Source organism: Cynocephalus volans, chromosome 11 (assembly GCF_027409185.1).
Source record: "Cynocephalus volans isolate mCynVol1 chromosome 11, mCynVol1.pri, whole genome shotgun sequence".
Lineage (NCBI taxonomy): Eukaryota > Metazoa > Chordata > Mammalia > Dermoptera > Cynocephalidae > Cynocephalus > Cynocephalus volans.
The window spans coordinates 91,263,357-91,291,056 of record NC_084470.1 but is presented as its reverse complement, the minus strand read 5'-3'; the positions used below and the strand labels follow the sequence as shown (position 1 = coordinate 91,291,056).

The following is a 27,700-nucleotide window of genomic DNA, read 5'->3' as shown; positions in this document are numbered from 1 at the left end:
ACTGACAACACCAACTCCTGGTGAGGATGTGAAGCAACAGGAATTCTCATTCATTGCTGGTGGGAAAATGGTACAGCCACTTTGGAAGACAGTTTGGCAGTTTCTTACAAAGGTAAGTATACTCTCACCATACAATCCGGCAGTGGTATTCACACAATGGAGTTGAAAACATGTTCACACGAAAATCTGCACACGGATGTTTGTAACAGCTTTCATCATAAAGCCAAAACTTGAAAGCAGGCAAGATGTCCTTCTGTAGGTGAATGGGTAAATAAACTGTGGTATACCCAGACGTTCTATCTTTCCATGAACTTTTTAAAAGTACCTTCATATAATGGTAAATATAAGTCGTTATACATTTGTCCAAACCCGTAGAATGTAAAACATAAGAGTTGCTCTGGGGGAAGCCAGCTGCTATGTTGTGAGCACTCCCAAGCCCCCTTGTGGACAGGGCCACCTGGAGTCTTCAAAGTCTCCTGTCAGGCCAGCCCGTGGCTCACTTGGGAGAATAAGGTGCCGATAACACCAAGGCCACGGGTTCGGATCACATATAGGGATGGCCGGTTAGCTGAATGGGTGAGCGTGGTGCTGACAACACCAAGTCGAGGGTTAAGATGCCCTTACCAGTCATCTTTCGAAAAAAAAAAAGTCTCCTGTCAACAGCCAGCAGGAACTGAGGCCTCCTGCCCAGAGCCATGGCTCACATCCTGGATGTGTCTCCTCCAGCACTGGTCACATTCTCCACTGCTCCCAGCCCTGCCCAGCTGAGATCTTGACAGCAACATTCAGACCCAGAAATGCCCAACTAAGCCACTCCCAAGTCCTTGGCCCACAGAAACCATGTCAGATAATGAGTAAAATGTTATTGTTTCAAGCTGCTAGTTTGGGGGATGACTTGTTATGCAGCAGTAGATAACAAATACATTTTCTAACATAAACTCATGCTTCATCAGAACTCAGAGTGATGTATGTGTGCTTGTGATGGATGTTTAGGTATGTCAGTAACCATCAGAGGCCTGACAAAAATCACATAATCACTAGCAGGCACGGAGCCAGCTGAAGGAGCACTCATAGGCACAGAGGTTCTCAGGGGAAGGGGGCGAGTGTACACACACTTGCTCAGGCCTGATCATTTCTGGTTCCCCCTCAAATATAGTGCCGAGCACAGGCCAGGGTCTGGGGGCACAGGGTTCAGGGGTGCAGGTGGCTGAAAGGTGGGAGGTGAGGAAGAGGGATCCCGTGTGAGCCGAGGCAGGCTCCACATCCCCCGTGCATGACCATCGTGTTACCAAACCGAGAGGGGTCTGTCATCCACTGCCTAAATATCTAAGAAATCTCTAACACCAAATTTTGCAGTGTTAAAGATTAGCATTTATTTGGATGGCTATTCAAAGTAGCCCATGGTAGCCAAGGGAGGTTTTAAGATACTAGACTCACCAATAGCTTAGAATCAAAAGCATTTATAGAACAAAATCATGGGGTGGGGGGGGGGGTGGAGGTCCTGGGAGTCATGTGTGAATCTGACTGGTTAGCAGTGAGGTCAATATCATTATTCCTGGCAGCTTGCCATGGTGCCTTGGTGTCCCAGGTGTGTGTGCTTCAAAACAGGTTCGTAGTTGGTGGTTATCTGTGAAGACAACTGTAGATCGATGTTACAGGTGTTATCCTAAGCCATAAGGATTTATTTAAGGAACAAACATTCTGACCTTCCAATCAAGTCTTAGCCTAAGGAAGTTTGATTAGTCAACTGTGCTCTTATTATTAACAGAATTTGTAACTCCTGGGAATCCAGCCTGTCCTACCTGGTCAAGCAGTTTTTCTTAAGCTCTCCCCTTTTGCCCCAGACTCGGGTCAGGGAGATAGCTGGGAAAAAGTGGGGTTTGTTCCCAGGTTTCAATTGTTCCACTGGACTTCATTTACAAAACACAAATTCAGAGATAAGATTGCTACAAATTTCATGACAGCAGCCAGAGCTTGAAACCCCAAGCACAGGACCCTTCTGAATGAGAATTCCTGTGCAGCTACACTGGTCTCGTGCCCATAAAGCTGGCCCTGGGTGTGTGGGTGTGTGGGTGGGGGAAGGCGGGGGACTGCAGCAATATTTCAGGAACAATAGGAGAATTGAATATTTGGGGACAGACTTCACTCTACCCCTCTTTTTTTGCCTTTTTTTCTAGAAGGGCTTCTTTGGGATTGTTCAAATGGCCTGCAACTTGTTAAAAATATTCTCTGGAAAATTCTAAGTAATGCCCTCTTACTGGCAAAAAAAACCCAACCAACCCCAAAATAAAACATTCCATTGATCTTAAATTGCCCCCACTGCCTTTAAAAAATATCCTGTAATTTCACACTGTTGCCACTAGGTCGCAAAGGCATTCATTGAAAGGAGGAAGGAATGGTCCAGAGTTCCAAATCCCCTCCAGGCATGGGCTCAGGGAGTCCGAGTTTAACTCATTTGGATTGTCCCTTCCCAGGGCATCATCTGTGCTACTGTTTACTTAATATTTTCTTAGAATTAGTTCTCTTTTTGAGCTTGGGTAATGTATTTTAAGAAGGAAAGTCTATATGCTCTAATTTCTATATCACAAAAGGAGTTATTCTCTGGTTTCTCTTTAGAACATTCCTCTTAGGTTGTCAGCTGACCCTTTATGGCAGCATTACAGACACAGAAGTTGAGACTCAGAGTATGAGTGGTTTGCCCTGCTAGGAAGTGCAGAGCTAGGTCTTAAAGTGTGGGGCTGTGTGGTGCTCTATCCCGGAACCTCATGCCTCCTAGCGCATGGTGAAGAAAGAGCTCAAATCTTTTCTAGTACTTTCAGTCTTTAAATCTCTGGCACCACCTGGCGTGCCCTCACTCTCAGCTTTGCTTCCCATTTCACTGACAAAATCCTTGCAGTCAGAGGAGAACTTCCACCACCATATCTACCCTCCTCCCCCTGTGCAGGCCCAGATCGTCTACATGCTCTCTGTTGCTGTAGATGAACTGTCTGCTCCTAGCTCAGGCCTTATGAAGTGCCAGGCGCTGTTCTATGCACTTTACTTACAATAACTAATTTAATTCTCACAACATCCTATGTGGAAAATACTATTATTATCCCCATTTTGCAGATGAGAAAACTGAGGCACAGAGAGGTTCAATAACTTGCCCAAGTTAACATGGATTAAAATCCAAACTCTTAGGCCGGCCCGTGGCTCACTTGGGAGAGTGTGGTGTTGATAACACCAAGGGTTCGGATCCCTGTATAGGGATGGCCAGTTATCTCACTTGGGAGAGCGTGGTGCTGACAACACCAAGTCATGGGTTAAGATCCCCTTACCGGTCATCTTTAAAAAAAAAAAAAAAAAAAAAAAAATCCAGACTCCTTTACCAAGACCTGGAACACTCCACCCTTGGGTCTTTGGGTCTTTGCATGGCTGCCTCTATCTTATCAATTGGGTCTCAGCACAAATGTCACCTCCTCAGAGAGGGCTTCCCATATCATCCAATTTATAGTGTCCCCCAGTCTCTATTACATCATCCTCTTTTACTGTTTTAACATCGATTACTGTTTTATGAAATTATTATTCATTTTCTTATATAATGGCTTGTTTCTGTCCTGGCCCCCTGCTCTCCTCCAGGGTGTCTGCTCCATGAGAGCAGAGACCACATCTGCCCTGCTTACCTCTGTATTCTAGCACCTGGTACAGGTGGGTGGTGGCTTAATAAACATCTGTGAAAATAAATGGAGGAAGGAAAGAAGGAAGGGAGGAACAAGGCCCTGAACCCCTTCAATGTCCCACCTCCCATGACTAGAACGAGGAGGATGGTTCCTAGAGGAAGAGAGAGTGGCAGCAGAGAAGAGTATGATGAAAAGAGACCTTGCCTGGAAAGGAGCTCAGGGGCCATGGGACTTCCCAAGGCCAATCCAGGCTGGGCCCCACACTCAGCTGGGAGTATGTTTTCCTGATTCAGGTTGTCAGATTTGGCAAATAAAAATACAGGATGCCCAGTAAAAAATCTGAATTTCAGATAAACAATGAATAATTTTTTAGTGTAAGTGTGTTGCGTGCAATATGAGGGTACTTCAAAAAGTTCATGGAAAGATTCATATTACCTTTCAACTATTTTTTTCACGAACTTTCTGAAGTATCCTCGTATTGGGGACATACTTATACTAAAAACATTGTTTGCTGTTTATCTGAAAATCCAAATTTACTGGTCATCCTATATTTTATCTGGTGGTCATCCTATCCTAGATCCTTACCTTGTGCTAAGAGCTGCAGAATATTCCACCGAGCACTAGCCTGCTTTTTCTATATGGAACATTTTTTTTTTACTCCCAAATAAGGAAGTACAGTCTCCTCATTTGTTCTACCGGAAAGAGAATGTCCATGGAAATGGCAGCTTGGTAGAGGAGAATGGCTCCTGGGGGTGGATAAATACCAAGGGGTGGGCAGGACAACTGCTTTGTCCTGAACTCAAAGTGGGCTTTCAGAATCTGCTTGTGCCCTTGAAATTTCCTTCCCCAGGTACAGAGGGCTTGAATGGTATCTATTTCCCTGGGCTGCTGAAGAAGGCCGGAAGAGGAATGCTCAGCCTGGGAGGAAAAGATTTATGGGAATGTGGGCTTACTGGGTGATTCATCCATTCATTCAGCCTCAACCAGCAGCCAGGTGCAGGGACTCAGATAAATGGTGCTGTCCTGGAGGATGGGGAGATGAATTTGGAACCCTGGACCAACAAGTGATGCCTGCTTCCAAATCTGTCTTCATGGTTGAATGGGAAGAGTGCATTTTACCCGCTTTGGCTTTTTTTCTCTCTCTCTCCTTCCTTCCCTGTTCTTTTTCTCTTTTTCAATCTCCTCTCTCACCTTTCTAGCCATTTGTCACTTAAACTTAATTACCAACTAGTACCATAAAGGAATGATCACTAGTGCACTCAGGCAGGGGACCTGGTCTTCGTCTCATTTTCCTTGTTTGTCCAAGACCATCCTGTTCTTCCCCCACCCTAACCAGAACTAGCCAACTTCATTCAACTTGGCTTGGAGTTCATTTGCATGCCCTTCTCTGATTGGCTTATACAAAACCCCTGGGGCACCTAACTCTCCACTCATTGCTCCCACTCCCATCTTCCTGCTGGAGTCTTACTTGGTCCAACCAATATCCTGGGATTCTCAGATCTGGCTCTGCCCTGTGGCCTTGTCTGCTCAATTATCCCTTGATAAAGTGCCAGTGGGTCATCTCTCCTGGCTTGGGGTTAAAAGATCTAGGTTCAAGCTAGAATTTGGCACTGAAAAATTATGTGATCTTGAATGAGTCCCTTTGCTTCTCTGAGACTCAGTTCCTACATCTGTATAAAGGGAATAATTCTCATGGTGAGGTCCTCATGAAAATATTCTGCAGTGGTTAATATGGACTCTTAATCCACACTGCCTGAGTTTAAATCTTTCCCCTTCCACTTACCAACAGGGTTCCCAGGACAAGTTCCCTGCTTCCCTTTCCTCAATTGGTTGGAATGAGTCTAAATAATAAGTGAATAAGTCAAATAAGTGCATATGTGTAAAAATAATTAAAACAGTGCTCTGAATACAAGTGTCTAATAAATATCATCTGTTATTGTAGTGGATAATAAAGTCCTTTATCCATCCAAGTGCTGTTAATATTATTATTATTGCCCAGTGAGTTTTTGGGCACAGGTTGGGAAAAATCAGTTGAATACATCCCTGACAAAGGGGCCAGAGGTTGCATGTGTAGAGAGTTCAAAAGAGTGAGGCCTTAACCCCTCTGAGCCTCATTATCCTTGTCTGTAAAATGGCAATAACAACTTCATCTCTGCCTACTTCCCTGGAAAGCCCTAGTGCCTGCCCACTGTGAGTATTTAAAGCATCTTTTTTTTTTTTTTGGCGGCTGGTCAGTGCGGGGATCCCAACCCTTGACCCAGGTGTTAAAGAATATTTATTGAATGAATGAAAGTAAGAACCATGTGGAGTGACAGTGGCATGGCAAGCTTCAGGGTTCTGCTCTGAGCAACATCGGTACTGACTTGCTGCCCATGAGACCTGATGCACTGAAGGCCCACATAAGGCAGTGGGTGAATGCTGAGTTGAGCAGACAGGCTGGGTGGTGTGCTGGTCAGGGCTTCACATTTGGATAATGGGCACTCTCATATTCTCTTGGTGAGAGTGCAAATGTATTGGTACAGCCTTTTTGGAGGATTATTTAGTGCTAGCTATCACAGTTTTAAAAGAGCGCACAGTAGCAAGAGGAGAGATTTTTGAATGTTTTTGTCACAAAGAAATGATAAATGAATGAGGTGATGGTTACATTAACTACCCTAACCCAATCATTATACAACATATATATGTAACAAAACATCAGATTGTACCCCATAAGTATGTATAATTACTATGTGTCAATTAAAATAAAAAAACCAACAACACACAAATTGACCTAGTAGTTCCATTTACAGGAAATCGTCATCCAGATATCCTGGCTCAAGTGTACCAAGATTTATAGAGATAGCGTGCTCACTGCAGCTCTTTGCAGTAGTGAAAAACTGGAAATGACCTAAATGCCCCTTGATATGGGACTGGATAAATACAAGTGAACTTCAAAAAGTTTATGGAAAGATTCATATTACCTTTCAATTCTATTTAAAAGAAGAAGGTAAGGAGGACTTAATCAGGACCATTGCAATAGGTATATGGACCACTGCAACAGGGTCTTGCAATGGGGAAGAGGGATTGGGTTAAACTCTGAATACAGCATGGGTAAATGGGAATTTATAGCCAAAAAGCAGGGTAAGTGGCAGTGGATGGAAAATTATTAAATAGAAACATTAGGAGTAAGGGGGGGAGGGGATTTTGGCTAAACTGATTCTTGCAGAAGACTGGCCAGGGTGATCAGACATTACCTGGGGGATGGTGGAGGATGAGGAACTCATCATATATATAGGATGATCAGATATCTAGGGTGGGGGTTCTTGCTAAACTGATTTAGCAGGGTTCTTTGCTTAAAACTGGGTTTTACAAGGAAAAACTGGGTTTTACAAGGAAATACAGAAGGTTCAGGAGCCTGGCTAAAGTTTGGTCAAGCAAAGAAACTTTGTCAATCTGGATAACATCTAAAAGGCTATATGCCAAAGTCAAGGGTGGTTATCTCTGAAGAAAAGGAATAACTTTAAATTAAAATTTTAATTTGAATAAAAGCAAGAACTCCCATTTGAAGCCCAGAAGACCTCACTGGAGTCTGATCAACACCACTGTGTGACTCAAGAAAATGCTGTTCACTTCTTTGGGCTGCAGCTTCGCACAGTGACTACCTCCCAGCGTTGTGATGACGGTGAGATGAAAAAAATGGACAGATCACAGTTAGAGCTCGGCCTTATAACACAAAGGTCAAGGGCTCGGATTCCCTTACCGGCCAGCCACCAAAAAAAAAAAGGAAAAATAAAAAAATAAAAAAATGGACAGATCATTATAGCGATCAGGAAGGGCGACCCGAAGGAGGGGGCATGAGACCTTGAAAGATCTTGAAAGGCCCGCATTTTAATTCCTAGCTGTCTTTTCCTCATATTCAACTGGCCCGGGCTTTTTAACTACTCACCAGGTGCCTTGAGAGGCGCCGCAGAAGCCTGGCGCGTGCGCAGCGTGAGCATCTTCGGCTGCGCTTCACCCAGGTACTACAACTCCCGGCAGGCCCCGCGCGTGCCTCAGGCGCGTCGCGGACTGCTGACGTAACGCAGTAGCGCGGGGAATTTCGAGTGTCAGTGGAGCGCGGGAGGCCAGTAAGTGGTGGACCCCAGCATCCTCAGGAACGACCATGGACTACCCCCTGGCTGAGCCTCGGTGGCCTCCGGGCCTGGGAGTCATGAAGGTAAGTGCTTCGGGGAGGTCGGGGATTCCCAGGTGTTCGCGGGAGGCCAGCCCCACCTTGAGGAAGAGAGAAGATGAGGCGCAAGCGGCGAGCTGGGCCAGGATACCCCGCTCGGCTCTGCCACTTGGCGACCGCGTGGTTCTGGCCTCAGTTTCCTCCCTTGAGAAGTGACAGAGACAGGTCTCGGTCCGTCATGTTGAGCTGAGGCAAGTATTCTGTGGTTCAGTCACAGCTATAACACTGACATCGAGAAAAGCAGTTATTCTAAACAGTGACAACGACAATGACAGCTAATCCTGTCTGAGAGCTTAGTGTGTATCAAGCACTATGTAAACAGTGACATCGGACATGATTCTGGGTGGACACCGCACCAGATAACATTTATTTAAACACATAGGGAAGCAGGTAGTCTCCTTTACATGCCCTTTCGTTTCTTCTAATTGCCCTCAAGAAGCCTAGGGCTGGTTTATCCTAACGTATGCCCCAATTCCTAACATGTCCTAACTCCTCTCTAACAATTGCTCATCTCTCTCTCTCTCTCTCTTTTAAAGATGACCGGTAAGGGGATCTTAACCCTTGACTTGGTGTTGTCAGCACCACACTCTCCCAAGTGAGCCAGGTGCAGGCCCTGCTCATCTCTTTCTTTTAAACAGAGATCAGGACTTAGGCTCAGCACTAGTCTTTCATTTTATTGAGTTGTTTCACTTAAAAGACATTTATTTTTGTGGCCACTTTCTGTCTTTGCAAGGCATATCACTTTCCACTTACAGTAGTGGTGAGCCCTGGATTCCTGCTAGGTTTGCTTAAGAGCAGATGCACTTTGCTGTGCTGGCTAAGCATCAGTTTCATGGTTTTTCTTCTTGCTCTGTGGTTATTTTCATTTCGACTGTTGGTAAGATAACTTTCTCTTTCTGTTGCTCAGTTTTGTAAACTTGGTGTTATATTTTCTGTCCCACTGACTCATAAAGCTGATGTTGAGGATTAAGTGAAGGGACTTTGGGGAGGGAAGTAGGTATAAGGCCTTGTTCTTCCCGGTGTCATCAGTGTCATCTGCAGTGCTTGGGGACTTGAGATATCCCCATGGTGAAAAGCTGATATTGTGGAAGGATCCGGGCAAGCTGTGGTTTTTGAGGTTGTGGTGGCGTTGGCACCAAGATGCAGTGGAGAAGAGAATATATTTGACTTCCAGTGGTCCTGGGTTAAATCTGGTCTCTGCCTCTTATTAACAGTGTGACCTTGAATTAGTTACTTAACTTCTCTGAGCCTGAATTTCCTCAACTATGAACTATAGACAAAAATAAACAGTTCATAGAGTTGGTTAAATGAGTTGATGTATGTGGGTAGGGATCCAGCTGGCTTATTCACTGTGCTTAACACAGTGACTGGCACAAAATGGATGCTCAAAAATCATTTTCTTATTGATTAAAGGTATCTGGAATGTAGTAAACATTCAATTAGTATATCTTTATTCTTATTTTTAGCACTTAACACATATTATGTGCTTTTCTTCTCTTTTTATTTGTTGTCATGAAGATTGGATAGGATAAAGAAAGTGAAAGAGCTCTGTAATCTGTAAAACTCCTGCTTTGTAGATTTAAGCGTATATTACATATTCCTACAACTTCATGGTATTCTTCAGAGGTAGGTTCCATGTCTTCTCTGGCTTTGATATCTCACCACAGCAAGGAATATAGACTTTGGCACCAGAAAGTATTCAATGAGTGTTCAACCAGAGAGTTGATTAAGCCCATGTTTAGCTTACATTAGAATCATAGAATCTTGAGGTTAGAAAGCCAGCCCCCTCCAATATTTTAATCCCTTTTATAACATACTTGCGAATTTCTCGTCTAATTTTTGGTTGAACTCCTCCAGGGGTAAAGAACTAACTTCTACAAAAAGCAGCTCTGACTGAAGTTCTTTCTTATATTGAATAGAAATTTGATTTGGAATCCATGGCCTAGGGTCCATAGAAAGACTGTGGTGTCTGGAATTATATACAAAATTTTTGTTTGTATGTTTGTTTTTCTGAGAAGAGAGTCCGTAGTTTCCATCCAATTTTCAAAGGGATCTATAACCCAAAAGACATTAGAACTTTCTTTATAATTATTAACTCTTTTCACCCATTCTTTACTTCCCCCTTCACTTTTTCTCTCTAAACTAAAGAAATTTTGGGGCATCTGCTAACCTGTTCAGGCATTTTTGTTTGGATTAGGCACATATGATGTTCATGTTACTTTCTCAGAGTGATGACTGGAAATTTGCCCAAGAATGTTATAGCTTATCTGGTGCACTGTCACATTCAGAACCATTCTCCTTCGTGAAGAGGATGGCATATATAAGAAAGTGTAATAGGCTGGTTCTTGCTTCTGGTCTTGCCTCTGCTCTTCATTGATCTTTAACATAATCCTCTAGATTTTTTGTCTGTGGTAGCTTACCATCCAGAATAATAGAAGGTTTTAGCATTTTAATGTTTATTTCCCTGGTTTTACTCTAACAAAATTTACAGTTTTTGAAAGATTATAAGTGTAATATGTGTACACAGAAAAAACATTACAATTTAGAATAAAATAAAAGAAAATGAAAATCACCCATAATCCTACCATCCAGAGGTAACCACTGTTTAACATTTTCTCTTATTTTCCTTCAGTTTTTGTACATTTAACATTTGGGATCGCCTTGGAGTCAATTTTTTGGGTTTGATCCAACCACTTAGCAGCTCTGTCTAAAGATAGGCTTTATCTTTAAAACTGGGATACTGATGCTATGGACTTCATAAGATTGTTATGAAGATTAAACTATAGTGTTGCGGGCCGAGCCCGTGGCGCACTCGGGAGAGTGCGGCACTGGGAGCGCAGCGACGCTCCCGCCGTGGGTTCGGATCCTATATAGGACTGGCCGGTGCACTCACTGGCTGAGTGCCGGTCACGAAAAAGACAAAAAAAAAAAAAATAAAATAAAAATAAAAATAAAAAATAAACTATAGTGTTGCTATTATTATGTAATATAATTATAGGTTTGCTTTCTGACTTTTTTATAAAAAGTATCTATGAAACAAAGAAAATTAAGAAAACAAACAAAAGTTATCCATTAAAACATGAAAATTTTCCTGTGGCATTGATTATTCTTTGAAAGCATACTTTTTAATGGCTACACAATATTTTACCATAGGGACTGTTAGTGACATTAGTCTTTTTTGTTTATATTTTTAAAATTTAGGTAGAAGAGTCACATAGTTCAAAAAATTTATAAAATGGAAAGTAAAATTCTCCCTCCTACCATGTCCCTCATTAGTCCGGTTTCCTCACACTTAGTGACCATTATTTATTACTTTCTTGTGAATCTTTTGAGAATTCCTTTATGTATATACATATGATATGATAAAAATAGAATGCACTTATTCCTCCCTCCCTTTTTAACAAAAGGTAGCATACCATATGTACTGTCTGTACTTTACTTCCTTTTCTCCCCTATCTTGGCAATCTTTTCATATTAGTACGTAAGAGAGCTCCCTATTTTTTATTATTTTTTAAAATATTTGCTCAGTATTCTATTTAATGGAGGAACATTTTATTTTAAATAATTTAAAAGATTTCAGGTTGCAAGAATAGATCCTTTCCTGTTTAGATTGCATTCCACGTTGACACACATATCTGACTTTCCTGATGGTCTGTCTCTTCACCTCCCTCTGCTGTCACCGGCCCCAGCTACTTCCAGGGCTTCCTCATTTGGCTTCGCTGTGTAGTACCATGCAGAAAGCACTGGACTACCAGTAAGGAGACAGGAATTTTATTTTATTATTATTATTTTTATGCGGCTGGCTGGTATGGGGATCTGAACTCATTATCTTGTGTTACAAGGCTGCACTCTAACCAGCTGAGCTAATCAGGCAGCCTTTTTTTTTTTTTGAGACAGGAATTTTAGTCCTGGCTTGATTCATGCCCGGTATTGCGTGCTTGTACTGGAGACAAGTTCTTCATTTGTGAAGTAAAGGTTTTCACAAAATGTTTTCTAACGTTTGGCTTTAATATTCTCTGATTTGCTTCTTGACCTGTGTGGTAAATATGGCTAATGGTACTTTTTACCTAACAGTGACTGTAGGCCAGGGGATGGGGTCTGAAGAGGAGGAAGCTTGGATTAAGAACTGGAAGCACATGGAAAGTGGAGCAGGAATACAGTAGCCCTTTTGTGAAGGGCTGACACTATGTCATAGGAATCTGTACAGTATCAGTTATACCTGTTTAAAGCAATTTGGGTAGCCTGAGATTTGAATGTGTAAGAGTCACATAAGAGAGGTTTTTCTCTATTTGTCAAGATTCCTTGCAGTTTATCTGGAGTTAGCTTTTGAGTTTGTATATTTGACAAAGTATTATTAAATTTTTTTTAGGGAATGGAGAAGAAGTTCTGTGACAGACATTCCAATCTAGGTGTCTTTCTGATATGTATGTATGTATTTTTGCATTTTAGACAGTAGATGATTTGCTGCGGTGTGGAATTTGCTTTGACTATTTCAACATTGCAATGATTATTCCTCAGTGTTCACATAACTGTAAGTATATTTTGTTTCTGTGAATTAGTAAAAGTGTGATTTTTTCATGAGGTTGTATTAATTTAACATCAAAGATAAATACATATATTTATTTCTCACCTTTAGCTCCTCTGTCTTGAATATTTCAGAAGGTCTTTTCTTCTACCTCCCTGTTGAATATTGAAGTTTTTCTAAGGCTTCTATATTTTTTACCACCTCCCCCTTGGATATTTTTATGCCTTTTGTAGCATTTATGGCAATAAAGACTTTTGTAATGATGTGTGGTTCTTTATTTGTGAAGTACTTTTAGATGTTAAGTTTCAGAATTTTTGTTTTTAACGGAATAACAGGTGGTTCAACCAAATAGTACTTGGTGTAGAATTTTAAAGTTTAAAAATTTGTAATAATAATATTTTCCCAGAGGAAGATTTTTACCACTGAAGAGTATTACAGACAGTTTTATCACTTAACTGCTGTGTGATGCTGGAAAGATTCATGTTGAAATTTGCTTGTAATTCTCTTAATGAGTCTAGTATATAAGCATTTTTTTAAATGTTGTAGCTTGAAGTATTTAGTGCATAGGGGTTAGCCTTTCGTTGTTTAGGAGCTGGCCATCCAGTTTATGGATTATTTATGTTCATGATTTTTCTTCTATTGTCACGTTGATTTGTCTTGGAAAGTTAAATAACCATCAAGTTAGGACTAAAAGAATGGTTTTAATAGGTAGTACCTTTGATGAGAAGACATAATAAAAGGATGACGGTGGTAGCAACACGGGCTTTAGAGATATAATTAGGTTTGACTCTTAGCTCCCCACTTACTAGGTGGATGAGTTTGCATTTGCCCAATATTTCTTCAAATGTAAAAATCTAGTGAGTAATTCCTGCCTTAGAAGATAAGATGATTGTGGAAGCTAAATTTGCAGAACTCAGTCTTTGGCACATTATGGATCCTTAATAAATGTTAGTTTCCTTCCAGACAAGATTCACATTGATAAACAAGATAAGTTTTGGTGATTGTTTCTAAATATATTTTGACATTATCTTTATTTAGGTATAATTTACATACAGTAAAGTGTACAAGTGTTTTTACAAATGTATATGCTATGTAACCACTACAATTAAATAGTGAACATTTTCTTCATCTGATAAGGTTTTCCCTATCCTAGTCAATATGGCCTCGGCCAACCATGGGTGGTCTATTTCTGGACTCTATTCTGTTCGATTGATCCGTATGTTTATCCTGTGCCAGTGTAGTTCCTGTGGCTTTGTAGTCAAGTCAGGCATTGTAAGTCCTTCAACTTTGTTTTTCCTTAATTCTGTTAAGATCTTTGCATTGTAAATGCATTTCTATGTAAATTTTAGAATAAGGTTGTCAGTTCTTACAAAAAAAGCTTGCTGGGATGTTCACTGGAATTGCATTGAATCTAGAGATCAGTATGGGAGAACTGACATCTGGACAATGTTGAGTTTTTGGTGTACAGTATGAACATGATATATTTCTCCATTCTTTAGATTTTCTTAAGTTTCTCTCAACAGTGTTGCTTAGTTTTCATTGCACAGGCCTTGCACATAGATATATAATTTTTTATGTTGACCTTTAATCTTCTGACTGTGCTAAGTACACTTTTAAATTCCAGCATCTATTTTGTTGATTCCTTGGGAATTTTTACATACACAATCATGTCATCTGTGAATAAAGACAGTTTTACTTCTTTCTTTCTAATCTGTATGCCTTATATTTCATTTTTTTGTTGCTATGCAGGCTAGTACCTCAAGTACAATGTTGAATGGAAAGGGTTCGGGTGGACATCCTTTTCTTATTCTCGATTTTATGGGGAAAACATTCAATCTTTAGCATTAAATGATGTTAGCTGTAAGTTTTATCATGTTCTTAATAAATTTCCATAAGTTTATCAAGATGAGGCAGTTATTCTCTACTCCTAGTTAGCTGAGACTTTAAATTTTTTTTTAACCAGGAATAGGTATTGAATTTTGTTATATGTGTTTTCTGCATCTATGGAGATGCTCATATGATTTTTTTCCTTTATTTTGTAATAAGGCTAATTACATTGACTTTTGAATGTTAAAACAACCTTAAATTCTTTTCAAGAAATTTGTCCTTTTAATTTAAAACCACTGAGTATTTTGGCATAGAACTTTAAAAAAAAAAAAAAAAAACGTTTCCTATTGTTCTTTTCATGTCTGGAGAGTCTGTAGTGATGTACCCTTTTATTCCTGATGCTAGAAATGTCTGTCTTCTCTTTTTTCCGTGATTGATCTAGTTAGAAGTTTATCAATTTTAATGCTGTTTTCAAAGAATCAGCTTTTAAGGTTCCTCGTTTTCCATATTTTGTCTTTTTTCTATTTCAGTGATTTATGCTCTTAGCTCATTATTTCCTCCTCTTAATTTATGTTTAATTCGCTCTTATTTTTCTAGTTTGTTAAGGCAGAAGCTGAGATCATTGACATTAGATCTTTCTTCTTTTATATAAACATTTAAAGCTATAAGTTTCCCTCTAAGTCATACTGCATTTCACTAATTTTGATATCTGCATTTTCATTTCTTATTCAGTTTAAAATATATTCTAATTTCCTTTGTAACTTTTACTTTGACCCATGAGTTACTTAGAAGTTCATTGTTTAATTTCCAAATTTTGGGAATTTTTTTGACATCTTCCTGTTACTAATTTCTAATTTAATTGTATTCTGGTGTGAGAACATAACTTTTTTGATTTCAGTTCTTGAAAATGTTGTGAGACTCGTTTTATGGTCCCGCATATGTTTTTTCTTGGTTAATGTTTCATGTGTATAGTCAGGCACTGCATAACGATGTTTTGGTCAACGACAGACTGCAGGTACAATGGTGGTCCCATTAGATTATAATCGAGCTGAAAATTCCTAATTGCCTAGAGATATTGTAACTGGCATAATTTCATAGCACAAAGCATTACTGACATGTTTGTGGAGATGCTGATGTAAACAGACCTACTGTGCAGGCCTAGACTAATGTGTGTGTGTCCTAGTTTTTAACAAAAAAGCTAAAAAAATTTTTTTAAATAGAAAAAAGCTCATAGAATAAGGATAGAGAGGATGAAAATATTTTTATACAGCTGTACAATGTGTGTTTTAAGCAAATGTTACTAGAAAAGAGTCAAAAATTTAAAAAGACCTAAAAATTTATGAAGTAAAAATGTTACAGTAAGCCTAAATGTACCATGTTTATAAAGTCTACAGTATTGTACAGTAATGTCCTAGGCCTTCAGATTCACTCACCACTCACACTCTGATTCACCCAGAGCAACTTCCAGTCCTGCAAGCTCCTTTCATGGTAAGTGCCTTGTATAGGTGTACCATTTTTATCATTTATACTGTATTTTTGCTGTACCTTTTTTATGTTTAGCTACACAAATATTTACCACTGCCTATAGTATTCAGTACAGTAACATGCTGTACAAGTTTTTAGCCTAGGGACAATATAGGCTATACCATGTAAACTAGGTGCGTGATAGGCTGTACCATCTAGGTTTGTTTAAGTACACTCTATGATGTTTGCACAAAGGTGAAATTGCCTAATGAAGCATTTCTTATAACATATCTCTTTTGTTAAGTGACTCATGACTGTATTGAAAAGAATGTCAATTCTGCTGTTCTTGGGTGGAATGTTCTATAAATGTCAACTATGTCAAGTTAGTTGATATGCTGTTTAAGTCTTCTACGTTTCTCTTGATTCTTTGGCTATTATTTTATCAATAGGGAGAGAGGAGTGTTGAAAATTCCAACTATAATTGTGGATTTATCAGTTTTTCCTTTTGTTTCTATCAGTTTTTGCTTTATGTATTTTGAGGTGCCTTTATTAAGTGCATACACATTGAGGATTGTTTTGTTTTCTTGGTGAATTGACTGTTCTGTTGTGATGAAATGTCTCTCTTCATCTCCAGTACTATTCCTTGTTCTGAAGTCTCCTTTTTTTTGGCAGTATAGCCATTTCAGCTTCTTTAAGCTTAGTGTTTGTTTGGTTTATCTTTTTCCATTCTTTTACTTTTAACCTACCTGTCTTTATACTTAAATTGAGTTTTTTTCCAGACAGTATGTATTTGAGTCTTGCCCTTTAATTTGGTCTGACAATATCTACTTTAACTTGGAATATTTAGACCTGCATTGTTTAATATGGTAGCTGCCTACCACATATGGTAGCTATTTACATTTTAATTACAATTTGCTAAAGTTAAATAAAATTAAAACTTTAGTTCCTCAGTTGTACTAACCACATTTCAACTGTTGAATAGCTTGTGGGTATTAGCTACTGTATTGGTACATTTCTGCCATCACAGAAAGTTAGTGTAATTATTGGTGAGGTTGGATTTAAATATATTACTTTGCTTTTTGTTTTCAATTTGCTCATCTCTTCTTTCCTCTCTTCCTACCTTTTATTTTATTTTATTATTATTATTTTTTGGTGGCTGGCCAGTATGAGGATCCGAACCCTTGACCTTGGTGTTATAACATTGTACTCTAACCAGCTGAGCTAACCAGATAGCCCTCTTCCTGCCTTTAAAAAAAAATTGATCATTTTTTTTTAGTAATGTATTTTTTTTCCATAATTGACTTATTAGTCTTCTTTGTTTTATTATTTTTTAGTGGTTGTTTAAAATATACATTTTAACTTATTGTGATATCTTTTCAAACAATATTATGCAACCTGAATAGTTAAGACTGAACACTATTCTTCCATTTCTTCTCTCTAGTCATCCTATTGTGCACATATCCATTTTATGTATATGTATATTATAGACTCAATACATTGTTATTACATTTGCTTTAGACAGTCAATTATGTTTTAAATAAAGAAGTGAATAAAATGTCTTATATATTTACCTACATATTTATCATCTCTGATACTGTTTTTTTCTTTGTTTCCTTCTGGTATCATTTTCATTCTCCCTGCTTTAACATTTCTTGTAGTGTTGTCAAAGAATTCTTTCAACTTTTGTTTGTCCAAAAAGTCTTTATTTCATTAGTTTTGGAAAGATGTTTTCAGTGGGTATGGAATTCCAGATTAGCATTTTTTTCCATTTAGAATGTCTATCTTCCGTTTTGTGACTTTCCTGGTTTCAGATGAAATCAGGTATGGTATTCTTATTTATAGCTTTCTGTACGTAATGTGCTTTTTTTCCTTTGGCTGCTTTTGAGATTTTCTTTTATTCAGTTGTTTTTAGAAATTTGTGATGTGCTTTAGTGTGGCTTACTTTTGCTTGTCCTGTTTGGGGTTCATTGAGCTTCTTGGGTCTGTGGGGTTATATTTGGAAAAATTTTAGCCTCTGTTTCTTCAAATATTTTTCTGTTCACCCACCTGTTCCCAACCCCCAATTCTAGTTACACTTTATTAGATTCCAATTACACTTTATTTGACTGCTTATATTTACCTACAGACATTGAGGTTTTGTCTTTTTTTTTTTTTTCCTTTTTGGCCTCCCTCTCCCCCCGCCCCTTTCTGGGTTTAATTTTGGATAAATTACTAGTGTTGGGCCTGCGGGATCGGGAGGACCGGAAAGCGGCAACAAAGTGTTGACAGAGCCTCCATCTTGTTAACTTCACCCCCCTTCCCTCTCTCCCCTCCCTCCCGGGAAGGCAGGAACTGAGCTCTGCTCAGTTCCTTACCATATATGGGCAAAAAACTCATCAACAGCCTTCCCCTATAAATACCTGTTTGTATCAACCCTGGGCACGACTTCTCCCGCCTCACTCCCTTGCTGGCTGCGGAACCTCACCCGAAAGCGTTTCCATTAAAGCTTGCCTCAAACCCTTTGCCTGGCTCCTCTTGTTACTTACCACCACCTATTCGAACCAGACAACTACGACTTAAAGTTTATTGACATTTTATTCTGCAGTATCTTATCAGCTGTTAGTCTCATCCAGTGAAATTTTCACTTTAAGTATTGCTAGATATTTCCTTTTTCTATGTTCCATTTCTTTCCTCATTATGTTTGTGTGTGTTTGTGTATTTTACTTCTTGAATATATTGAACATTCCTAATAGCTCTTTTAACTTCCTTATCTGCTAACTCATCTCTTTCATTGCTGAGTCTGTATCCGTTGACTGATTTTTTTCCCTCCCCTCCTTGTTACAGATCACATTTTCTTGCTTCTTTGAATGTCTGATAATTTTTGATTAGATGCTTGCCATTGCAGTCTTTACATTTTTTTTTTTTTTTTTTGGCGCGGGGGTGGGCAGCTGGCCAATACAGGGATGCAAACCCTTGACCTTGGTGGTGTAGCACTGTGTTATAACCAACTTAGCTAACTGGCCAGCTCTACATTTTTGAGTGTCTGGATTTCATTGTATTCTTTATTGGAGTGTTGGATTTTGTTGTTGCAGACTATGTTTTCCAGATCAGATTGATCCTGTCAAGGTTTTTTTTTAAGCTCTGTTTAGGGCTGTTCTAGAGTTGCCTTTTCTGTAGGGCTGATTTTTTTTTTTTTTTTTTGGTGGTTAAAAAAAAAAAAAAAACATATAACATGAAATCTACCCTATTAACAAATTTTTGCCAGTACATTATTGCATGACTTAAAATCATTGCACAGCAACTTCCCATTTCCCCTTCCTTCCAGTCCCTGGCAGCCACCTTCTACTTTGTGCTGCTATGATTTTGATTACTTTAGATACCTTATATAAGTGGAATCATGTAGTGTGTGTCCTTCTGTGACTGGTTTATTCTACTTAGCATAATGCTGTCAGGGCTTATCCACTTTGTAGCATATGACAGGATTTCATTCTTTTTAAAGGCTAAATAATATTCCATTATATGTAATATCACATTTTCTTCATCTGTTTATATTGATGGACATTTAGATTGTTTACCCCCTCAGCTATTATGAATAATGCTCTAATGAATATAGGAGTACAAATATCTCTTTGAGATCCTGTTTTCAGTACTTTAGGATAAATACCCAGAAGTGGGATTGCTGGGTCATATGGTAATTCTATTTTTAATTTTTTGAGGAACCTCCATATTCTTTCTGTAGTGGCTGCACCATTTTTACATTTCCACCAACAGTGAGCACAGGTTGCATTTTCTCCACATCCTCGCCGATACTTGTTTTCTGTTTTTATGATAGTGGCTATCCTAATGAGTGTGAAGTGATATCTCATTGTGGATTTGATTTGCATTTCCCTAATGATTAGTGATGCTGAGCACCTTTTCATATACCTGTTGGCCATTCATGTGTCTTTTTTGGAAGAAATGTCTATTTAAGTCCTTAACCCATTTTTTAAATTGGGTTATTTATTTTTTTGTTACTGAGTTGTATGAGTTTCTTATGTATTTTAGATATTAATCCTTTATCAGATAAATTGTTTGCAAATATTACTCCCATTCTGTAGGTTGTGTTTTTACTCTGTTTCCTTTGCTGTGCAGAAGCTTTTTAGTTTAATGTGTCCTATTTGTCTATTTTTGTTTTTGTTGCTTGTGCTTTGGTGTTATATCCAGGAAACTGTTGCCAACACAAATGTTATGAAGCTTTTACCATATGTTTTCTTCTAGGAGATTTATAGTTTCAGGTCTTATGTTTAAGTCTTTAATGTCTGTAACCCATGTGGAGAGTTGGTTTTTGTGTATGGTGTAGGATAAGATGCCTTGGGTTGAATGTCTCCTCAAAACTTAATTCCCACTGTAACTGTTGAGGGTGGGAAATCCTATTATAATAATTGAAAGATGGGGCCTTGAAGAAATGATTAGATTGTAGGACCATGCCATAGTGAATGGATTAATAATGGTGGTCAGGGGTATGGTTCTGAGGGCCTTAAAAGAAGAGCACAGGAGAGGTTAGTCTATCTCTGCTCTGCCATTTTCTGCCATGTGATACACTGGGGTTACTGTTGCCACCACCCAGACCTTCATCAGTTGTGTTCCCTGGGCTTTGGACATCCTAGCCTCTGAAACTGTAAGCAGTAAATTTTGTTTTCTTTATAAATCACCCAGATCCTGATATTTTGTTATAAGCAACAGAAATGGACTAATCTATAAGGGTTCAATTTCATTCTTTTGCATGTAGAAATCTAGTTTACCTAGCACCATTTGTTGAAGACACTGGCCATTCCGTATTGTGTAGTTTTGGCACACTTGTGAAGGTAGTTGACTGTATATGCATGGGTTTATTTCTGGGCTCTCTGTTCTGTTTCGTTTTTCTATATGTTTGTTTTCATGCTAGTACCATACTGTGTTGTAATATGTTTTGAAGTTTGGAAGTGTGATGCCTCCTGTTTTGTTCTTTTTTCTCAAGATTGTTTTGACTACTCAGAATCGTTTGCAGTGCCATATGAATTTTAGGATTGTTTTTTCTATTTCTGCAAAAATACCATTTCTATTTTGATAGGGATTGCATTGAATCTATGGATTGCTTTTGGTAGTATGGATATTTTAACAATATTCAGTCTTGCAACACGTGAATACAGGATGTCTTTTTATTTATTTATGTCTTCCTTAATTTATTTCAGCAATGTTTTGTAGTTTTTAATGTACAGATCTTTAGCTTCCTTTGTTATGTTTGTTCTCAAATATTTTATTATTTTTGATGCTATTGTAAATGGGACTGTTTTCTTAATTTCTTTTTTGGATTGTTTGTTGTTAGTGCATGGAAAAACAACTGGTATTTGTGTGTTGATTTTGTATCCTACAACTCTGCTGAACTCATTTATTATTTCTAATCGTTTTTTTTGTGTGGAATCTTTAGGGTTTTCTACATATAAGATCTACATCATCTACATCTACAAACACATCATCTACAAACACATAATTGTACTTCTTTCTTTCTGAATTGGTAGGTTATATGTTTCTAAGAATTTATTCATTTCTTGTAGGTTTTCAATTTTTTGGTGTATGATTGTTTATAGTAGTCTCATGATCCTTTTTATTTCTGTGACATTAATTGTAATTTCTCATTTTTCTTTTCTGATTTTATTTATTTGAGTCTTTTTTCTTGCTAAGGGTTTGCCAATTTTGTTGATCTTTTCAAAAACAAATCTTAGTTTTATTGATTTTTTAAAATTGTTACTCTGTTCTCTATTTTGTATATTTCTGCTCTTATCTTTATTATTTCCTTCCTTCTGTTAACTTTGGGCTTAGTTTTTTTTTTTTTTAACTTTTTTTTTAAATTACAAACTTTTACTGCTGTAAACTTATAAACTCTTACCACTGCTTTTGCTGCATCCCATAAGTTTTAGTATGCTGTGTTTTCATTTTCTTTGTCTCAATATATTTTCTAATTTCCTCTTAGATTTCTTTGACCCACTTGTTTTCCAGAGTGTGTTGTTCGATTTCTATATATTTGTGAATTTTCCAGTTTTCCTTCTGCTATTGATTTCTGTTTTCATTCCATTGTGGTTGGAAAACATAGTTGGTACGATTTCAGTCTTTTAAAAATTGTTAAGACTTGTTATTTGACCTAACATATGATCTTTCCTGGAGAATGTTCCATGTGTGCTTAAGAAGAATGCATATTTTGCTCATGTTGGATGGAATGTTCTGTATATGTCTGTTGGATTTACTTGGTGTATAGTGTTGTTCAAGTCCTCTGTTTCTTTATTGATTTTCTGTTTGTTTTATCCACTACCGAAAGTGGGGTATTAAAAGCTCACTATTATTGTGTTGCTATCTTGTAGTGTTTTTGGCTTTGGTATCAGAGTAATGCTGGCCATATAAAATGAGTTTGGAATTGTTCCCTCCACTTCAAATTTTTTTTTCCAGTTTTTGTTGCCTTCCCTTCAGTTCTGTCAATTTTTGCTTTACATATTTGGCTGTTCTGATGTTGGGTACACATATATGTACAATTGTCATATCTTCATGATAAATTGACCCTTTTATAATAATGTTCTTCTGTTTCTTATGATGGTTTTTGACTTAAAGTCAATTTTGTATGATATAAGTATAGCCAGCCCTGCTTTCTTTTGTTTACCATATGTATGGAATATATTATTCCATCCTTGCTCAATTCATTTTGAATTCTTTGTCAGGCAATTCATATACCTCTGTTTCTTAAGGGTCTATTTCTGGAGATTTGTTTTATTCCTTTGGTTGGGCCATGTTTCTTTGTTTCTTTATGTGCCTCATTACTTTGTGTTGGAATCTGCATATTTGAAAAATAACCACCTCTTCCAGTTGTTATAGACTGGCTGTGTATAGGGAAGGACTTTTGCCAGTTAGCCTGTCTAGAGATTCTGGGGGCCTCTCAAACCTTTCCTGTGGATGTGTCTTTCCTGGGCATGTGTGTGTAAATTCCTAGAGAGGTTTTGCTGGTTTCTTTTTTTGTTAGCTTGTAATCTTGTCCTCCCTCTTGTGTCTGTCTGTGGTACTGTAGGTTCTGTGGAGGTGTCGTAAGCCACCCATCTCTTTTTTGGCCACCCAGCTCTTTTTTGTTCTTAATTACCCTTAGGCATCTAGAGTGTGCCAGTCCATAAGCACTCCAGGTTGGGTGAGGTAGGAACCATTACCCTAGGTGCAGTATCCTGAAAAGCCTGAATGCTGACTGTACACTCTACTCTCCCTACCTGCTTTCCCCAAGGAGAAGCTGCCAAGGACTCTGCCTGCTGTTTTTGGCTCCTCTGGGTCAAAAACAAGCTACACAGCTCTTTTTTGTTTTTAGCTGTCTCCAGGCATCTAGAATATGCTGGGTCATACCCATGCTTAGTGAGGTGAGACAGAAACCAGTACCTTTGGGCAACCCTCTGAAAAGCTTGAACATTGGACACAAGCGCCACCTCTTTCCCTCCACATGGAGAAGCTGGGAGTTGAAGGTTTCTCCCAGTTGTTCAGTACTGAGTCAGGGAGAGGGCACTGATGAGTGACTGTGTAATAGTCCAAACCTTTGCCTTTGTTTTCAACGGCCCCCAACCTTGTGCTCTTTTTTTTGTCTCTGTGTAGATTCAAGCAAGACAGAAACCAGTCCCTTGAGTAGCCCCCCGATGTATATTCCATCCCTCCCTAGGGAGAAGCTGGGAGTTTGGAATTTCCTCTTGTGCCTTGCCAAGCTAGGAGAAAGGCTGTGGTGAATGAGTAACATGAAATTTCCTACAGGCTGGTTTCCCACTCATTTAGGGTTTCTGAATTTTTCACAAAGGGAATTAGTTCATGTACTGCTGTTGAATTGGTGTCTCCATGGTGGAAGGAGGGTCTGGGACTTCCTATATCACCATCTTGCTGACATCATCCTTTCCCTAGGACTAACTTACTCTTATACTAAGGTATTACTTTCTGGGGTATCTACTGAATGCCCATGCATTGAGGCCTCTCCAAACCAGCTGGTGGAAATTTAACAACTCCTGACCCTGTGTGACCTCTCAGTTGTTGTTCTTCCCCTGGAAGTTGTTCTTTATCTTGCCTCATGGATTTTAACCCTATGTGCAGATTTGATTCAGCCAGAATTGAGTGAATTTGTGTTCGGATTTCTGGAGGTCCTTTCTTTCTTTCTGGTATACTGCCCTGCAAATTCTAGCCTCCCGTGTCTCCCTGAATTCCTGTCTTTGTTTTTCAACCAGAAAGACTGAGGGACCCTCCTCTCTGCACTGTGGTCAAGAGATTGCCTCTAGGCAGAAAGCATGGGTTGTGGTAGAACTCCCCTCATCTCTGCCCATTGGCCAATGTCTGAAAGTAACTGTTTCACATTTAGTCCCAGCATTTAGTTGTTTTTGGCAGGATGGTAATTCTGGGCCTTGTTGCTTTCTCATGGACAGAGGTGAAAGTCCTTTCTGTGGATTTTAATTATGTCATTTAGGGAAGAAAGAGCTTGCTTTTTGTAAATTCAGTGAACTCTACTTGATACCTGAAAAATTAGCCTTTACTTCCATTCTTTTTTCTTTGCTTGCTTCTTTGTCACATATAGCTGTCATTGATGTCATTCTTTATCTAGGAGGAAGTCAGTGGAGGGTACTTTCAGTAATGATAATTCATTTTGTGAGCACTTATTTTTCATATTTTAAGACTTATGATTTAGTAGGCCTTTTCTATTAAACACCAGATGTCACAGGTTCCCTGAAGTCTAAAAGTTGGTCTGGGTCTGTAGTTTTTTTTTTTGTTTTTTGTTTTTTGGCAGCTTGCTGGTTCAGGGATCTAAACCCTGTAGTATTGTTTTAATGATACAAAAGCCCTCAGAACTTTAGTAAGAGCCAGGTCTATCAAGTTCTGGTATCATTCTGGACTAGGTAGAATTGGTACCTAGCCATTTATTTATTACCAGAATCCTAGCCATTTATTGCCGCTCCTTAAACATTTCAAGGTTTATCATTTAAAATCATTTTATTCTGTTTTGCTCTGTTTAGGTTTTTGGGTATGCATAATAAACACTACATTTGCAGTTCTGCAGTTATTAAGGGTTGAGTGGAGAATGTAGGTCAATTAAATTGATCCAAATTTGTGCTATTAAAGATTATTTTGAGGGGGAGAGGAAGTGGATTTACTCTAATCCATAAAACATAAAGTGAGAAATGGTCTTGTTAATAGATTGATATGCTCAATTGCCAATTTTTTTTTTTTTTGGACTTTCACAATTTTTCTCACTTGATAATGGAAGATGTTCAAAATATTTGCTCCTACATGACATCATTGGCTTGTAGACACTGTTAAATTATCACTATGTTAAAGATTGACCAGCCATCTTTTTTTTCCTTTTGTGGATTTTGACTCACAAAATTCATCAAGTCTTGTGTAGGAGTAAAAAGCAATTTAATTTAATTTTTTTTTAAAAGTGAAATATGAAATGTTGCATTCATTGACCTTTGCTAAATCAAGAGGCAGCATAATTTAATCAATGTTTTTCCCTCCTCTTCTGTTCTCATGAGGCATCACTGTGAAACAAGACAGAAGAGAAGAGAGAACACAATCCAAAAGGGACATACAGTTATTCAGAGCTGCTCCTGAAATTCTGGAGTGTGGTCTTTGGAGAGATGCTGTTCTCTTATCAGCTAGCTGGTCAGTTAACACTAGAACTGGAGGAAAAGGCCAGCCTTCTCAGCTTTCTAGGTCCTCTAATTCTTTTTAAACTGGAAACTGGATTTCTGCTTTTAACTGAACACTTCAAAAATTTTTTTAAATAACTTCTTTTCTCATAATATCCTTAAGATTGCACACGAAGAGGAATGGTTTAAGTTTTAGAAATTTGCTTTTTACTGCTAGTATACTAGGATCTTTTGATATTTGAAAGCCAGCAGATGGCTGTATCCTGTTTGAGATTAGAGGTGCTCCCTATCACAAGGCTTGGATGTTTCTGTTAAAATCCTCTTCACTGTTGTTATTCTACCCTCCCCCTGCCCTGCCCACACTTCTCATAGTTGGGCTCTGGGGTGGAAAAACAAAGTTCAAGCTGATTTAAATGAAGCATGGATTCAGAACTCTTCAACTGTTCTACCTTGAGTGGAGTATAATGGTTGTACACTAGAGAATAAATTACACTGGTCTGCAGTTCACCAGTATATATTTGGTAGTAGACTGAAATTAAGCCACGGACTTGGTCTGCTTAGAACTTCATATCTGGTTCTCCACATTTCAAAAGAAAAGAAAACACAAGCATGATTATGTAGAAGAGGAAGCAGTAGCCTTGTTATAAATACTCTGATACGTGTGACCTAATTAATTAAATATTATTTATTTATATAAGTATATGTTTTTCATAAACAAATATTTATAAATAGCTTTTCATAACTAAAACCCTAATTTGTCAAGAACATGGACTCTGGTGCTTGCCTTTGCTACCTATCAGCTCCTTGATCTTGGGCAGGTTTACTAAGCCCTGCACTTCATTTTCCTTCTGAAATAGGGCTAATATTAGTACTAACCACAGGGTTACTGTAAGAATCAAAAGAGTTAATACATGTAAAGTGCTTAGAACAGAGAACACAGTAAGTGCACAGTGTCAAGGTGAACCACATGAAATTGCCAATATTTGTAATTTTTTGACATACCAAAAATAATTTCATAGTTCAACCTAATAGAAACAACTTGAATTCATTTTTTAAAAAAAATTATTATTAATGTTGTTGCATCAGAATCACATATTATGGGTGTGATTTACTGACCAAAATTCATTGTATCAGTATGACTGGGTGTAGGGCCTAGGAAACTAAATTAAAACCAGCAATCTCCCAAGGTGACTGAGCTGAGCAGCCACGTTTAGGAATTTTTGACTTACGTATTGTTCAGGAGACTTCTTAGAGTGTAAAGAGAATAACATTGATAATTAAGAGAGTAAGTCTGGTGAGGAATTTTGCCTCAGGAGGAGTCTTACCTTCAGTCTCACCCATATCTGATTCAGGTGATATTTAGATGACACTTCGGATTTTAGACTTTAGAATTGGTGCTAGAATAAGTTAAGACTTTTGAGGCTTTTGGGATGGGATGAAAGTATTTTGCATGTGAGAAGAACATGAATTTTGGGGGGTCAGGGATGTAGAATGCTATGGACTGAATTATGTCCCAACAAAATTTATATGTTGAAGTCTTAACCCCCAGTGTGTTGGTATTTGGAGATGAAGCCTTTGGGAGACAATTAGGTTTAGATGAGGTCATGAGGGTGGGGCCCTTTTGATGGAATTAGTGCTCTTATAAAAAGAGATACCAGAACTTGTAGTCTCTTGCCACCCTGCCGTGTGAGGGCATAGCAAGAAGGTGATTGTACATAAGCCAGGAAGAGAGCCTCACCAGAAACTGACGTACTAAAACCCTGATCTTAGACTTCTAGCCTCTAGAATTGTGAGGAAGTAAATTTCTGTTGTTTAAGAATAAATTTAAATAAATTTCTATTGTTTCTGATTGCTTACCCAGTTTGTAGTATTTGGTTATGTCAGTGTGAGGTGACTAAGACATCTGATTTCTCCCTCTAGGCCTTTGTATCATTGCTGTCATTCACGTTACTTATACATAAGCATGTGTGTATATATATACATATATACACACATGCACATAGACATACATAATTGAATACTTTGTTTCTTTTATTATTTTTTATAAACTTATCTGTTAGATTAATAAGAATAATTAAAGTTTTATTTTACTTTTATTTATTCCTTTGTGTAGATCTGAGTTTCTGACCTAAATCATTTTCCTTCTCTCTGAAGAACTTCTTTCAGCATTTTGTACAAGGCAGGTCTACTGGCAACAGATTCCCTTAATTTTCATTTGTCTGAGAAAGCCTTTATTTCTCTTTCACTTATGAAGGATAATTTTGTAGGATTTAGAGTTCTAGGTTGGTGGTGTTTTTCTCTCCACACCTTAAATATTTCACTGCACTCTTATTACTTTTTCTTTTGCCCCTGGCCAGTATGGGGATCCGAATCC

General features: G+C 38.3%; 1 protein-coding gene across 1 annotated transcript in view; it reads left to right on the top strand.

The window, feature by feature from the left end:
- The first annotated feature begins 7,800 nt into the window (after positions 1-7,800).
- Positions 7,801-27,700, top strand: part of RAD18 (RAD18 E3 ubiquitin protein ligase) — a 115,142-nt gene continuing 95,242 nt past the window's right edge. The window contains exons 1-2 of the mRNA XM_063115055.1: positions 7,801-7,854; positions 12,319-12,400. Coding sequence (XP_062971125.1) covers positions 7,801-7,854; positions 12,319-12,400 — 136 coding nt within the window. The remainder of the gene's footprint in view (positions 7,855-12,318; positions 12,401-27,700) is intronic.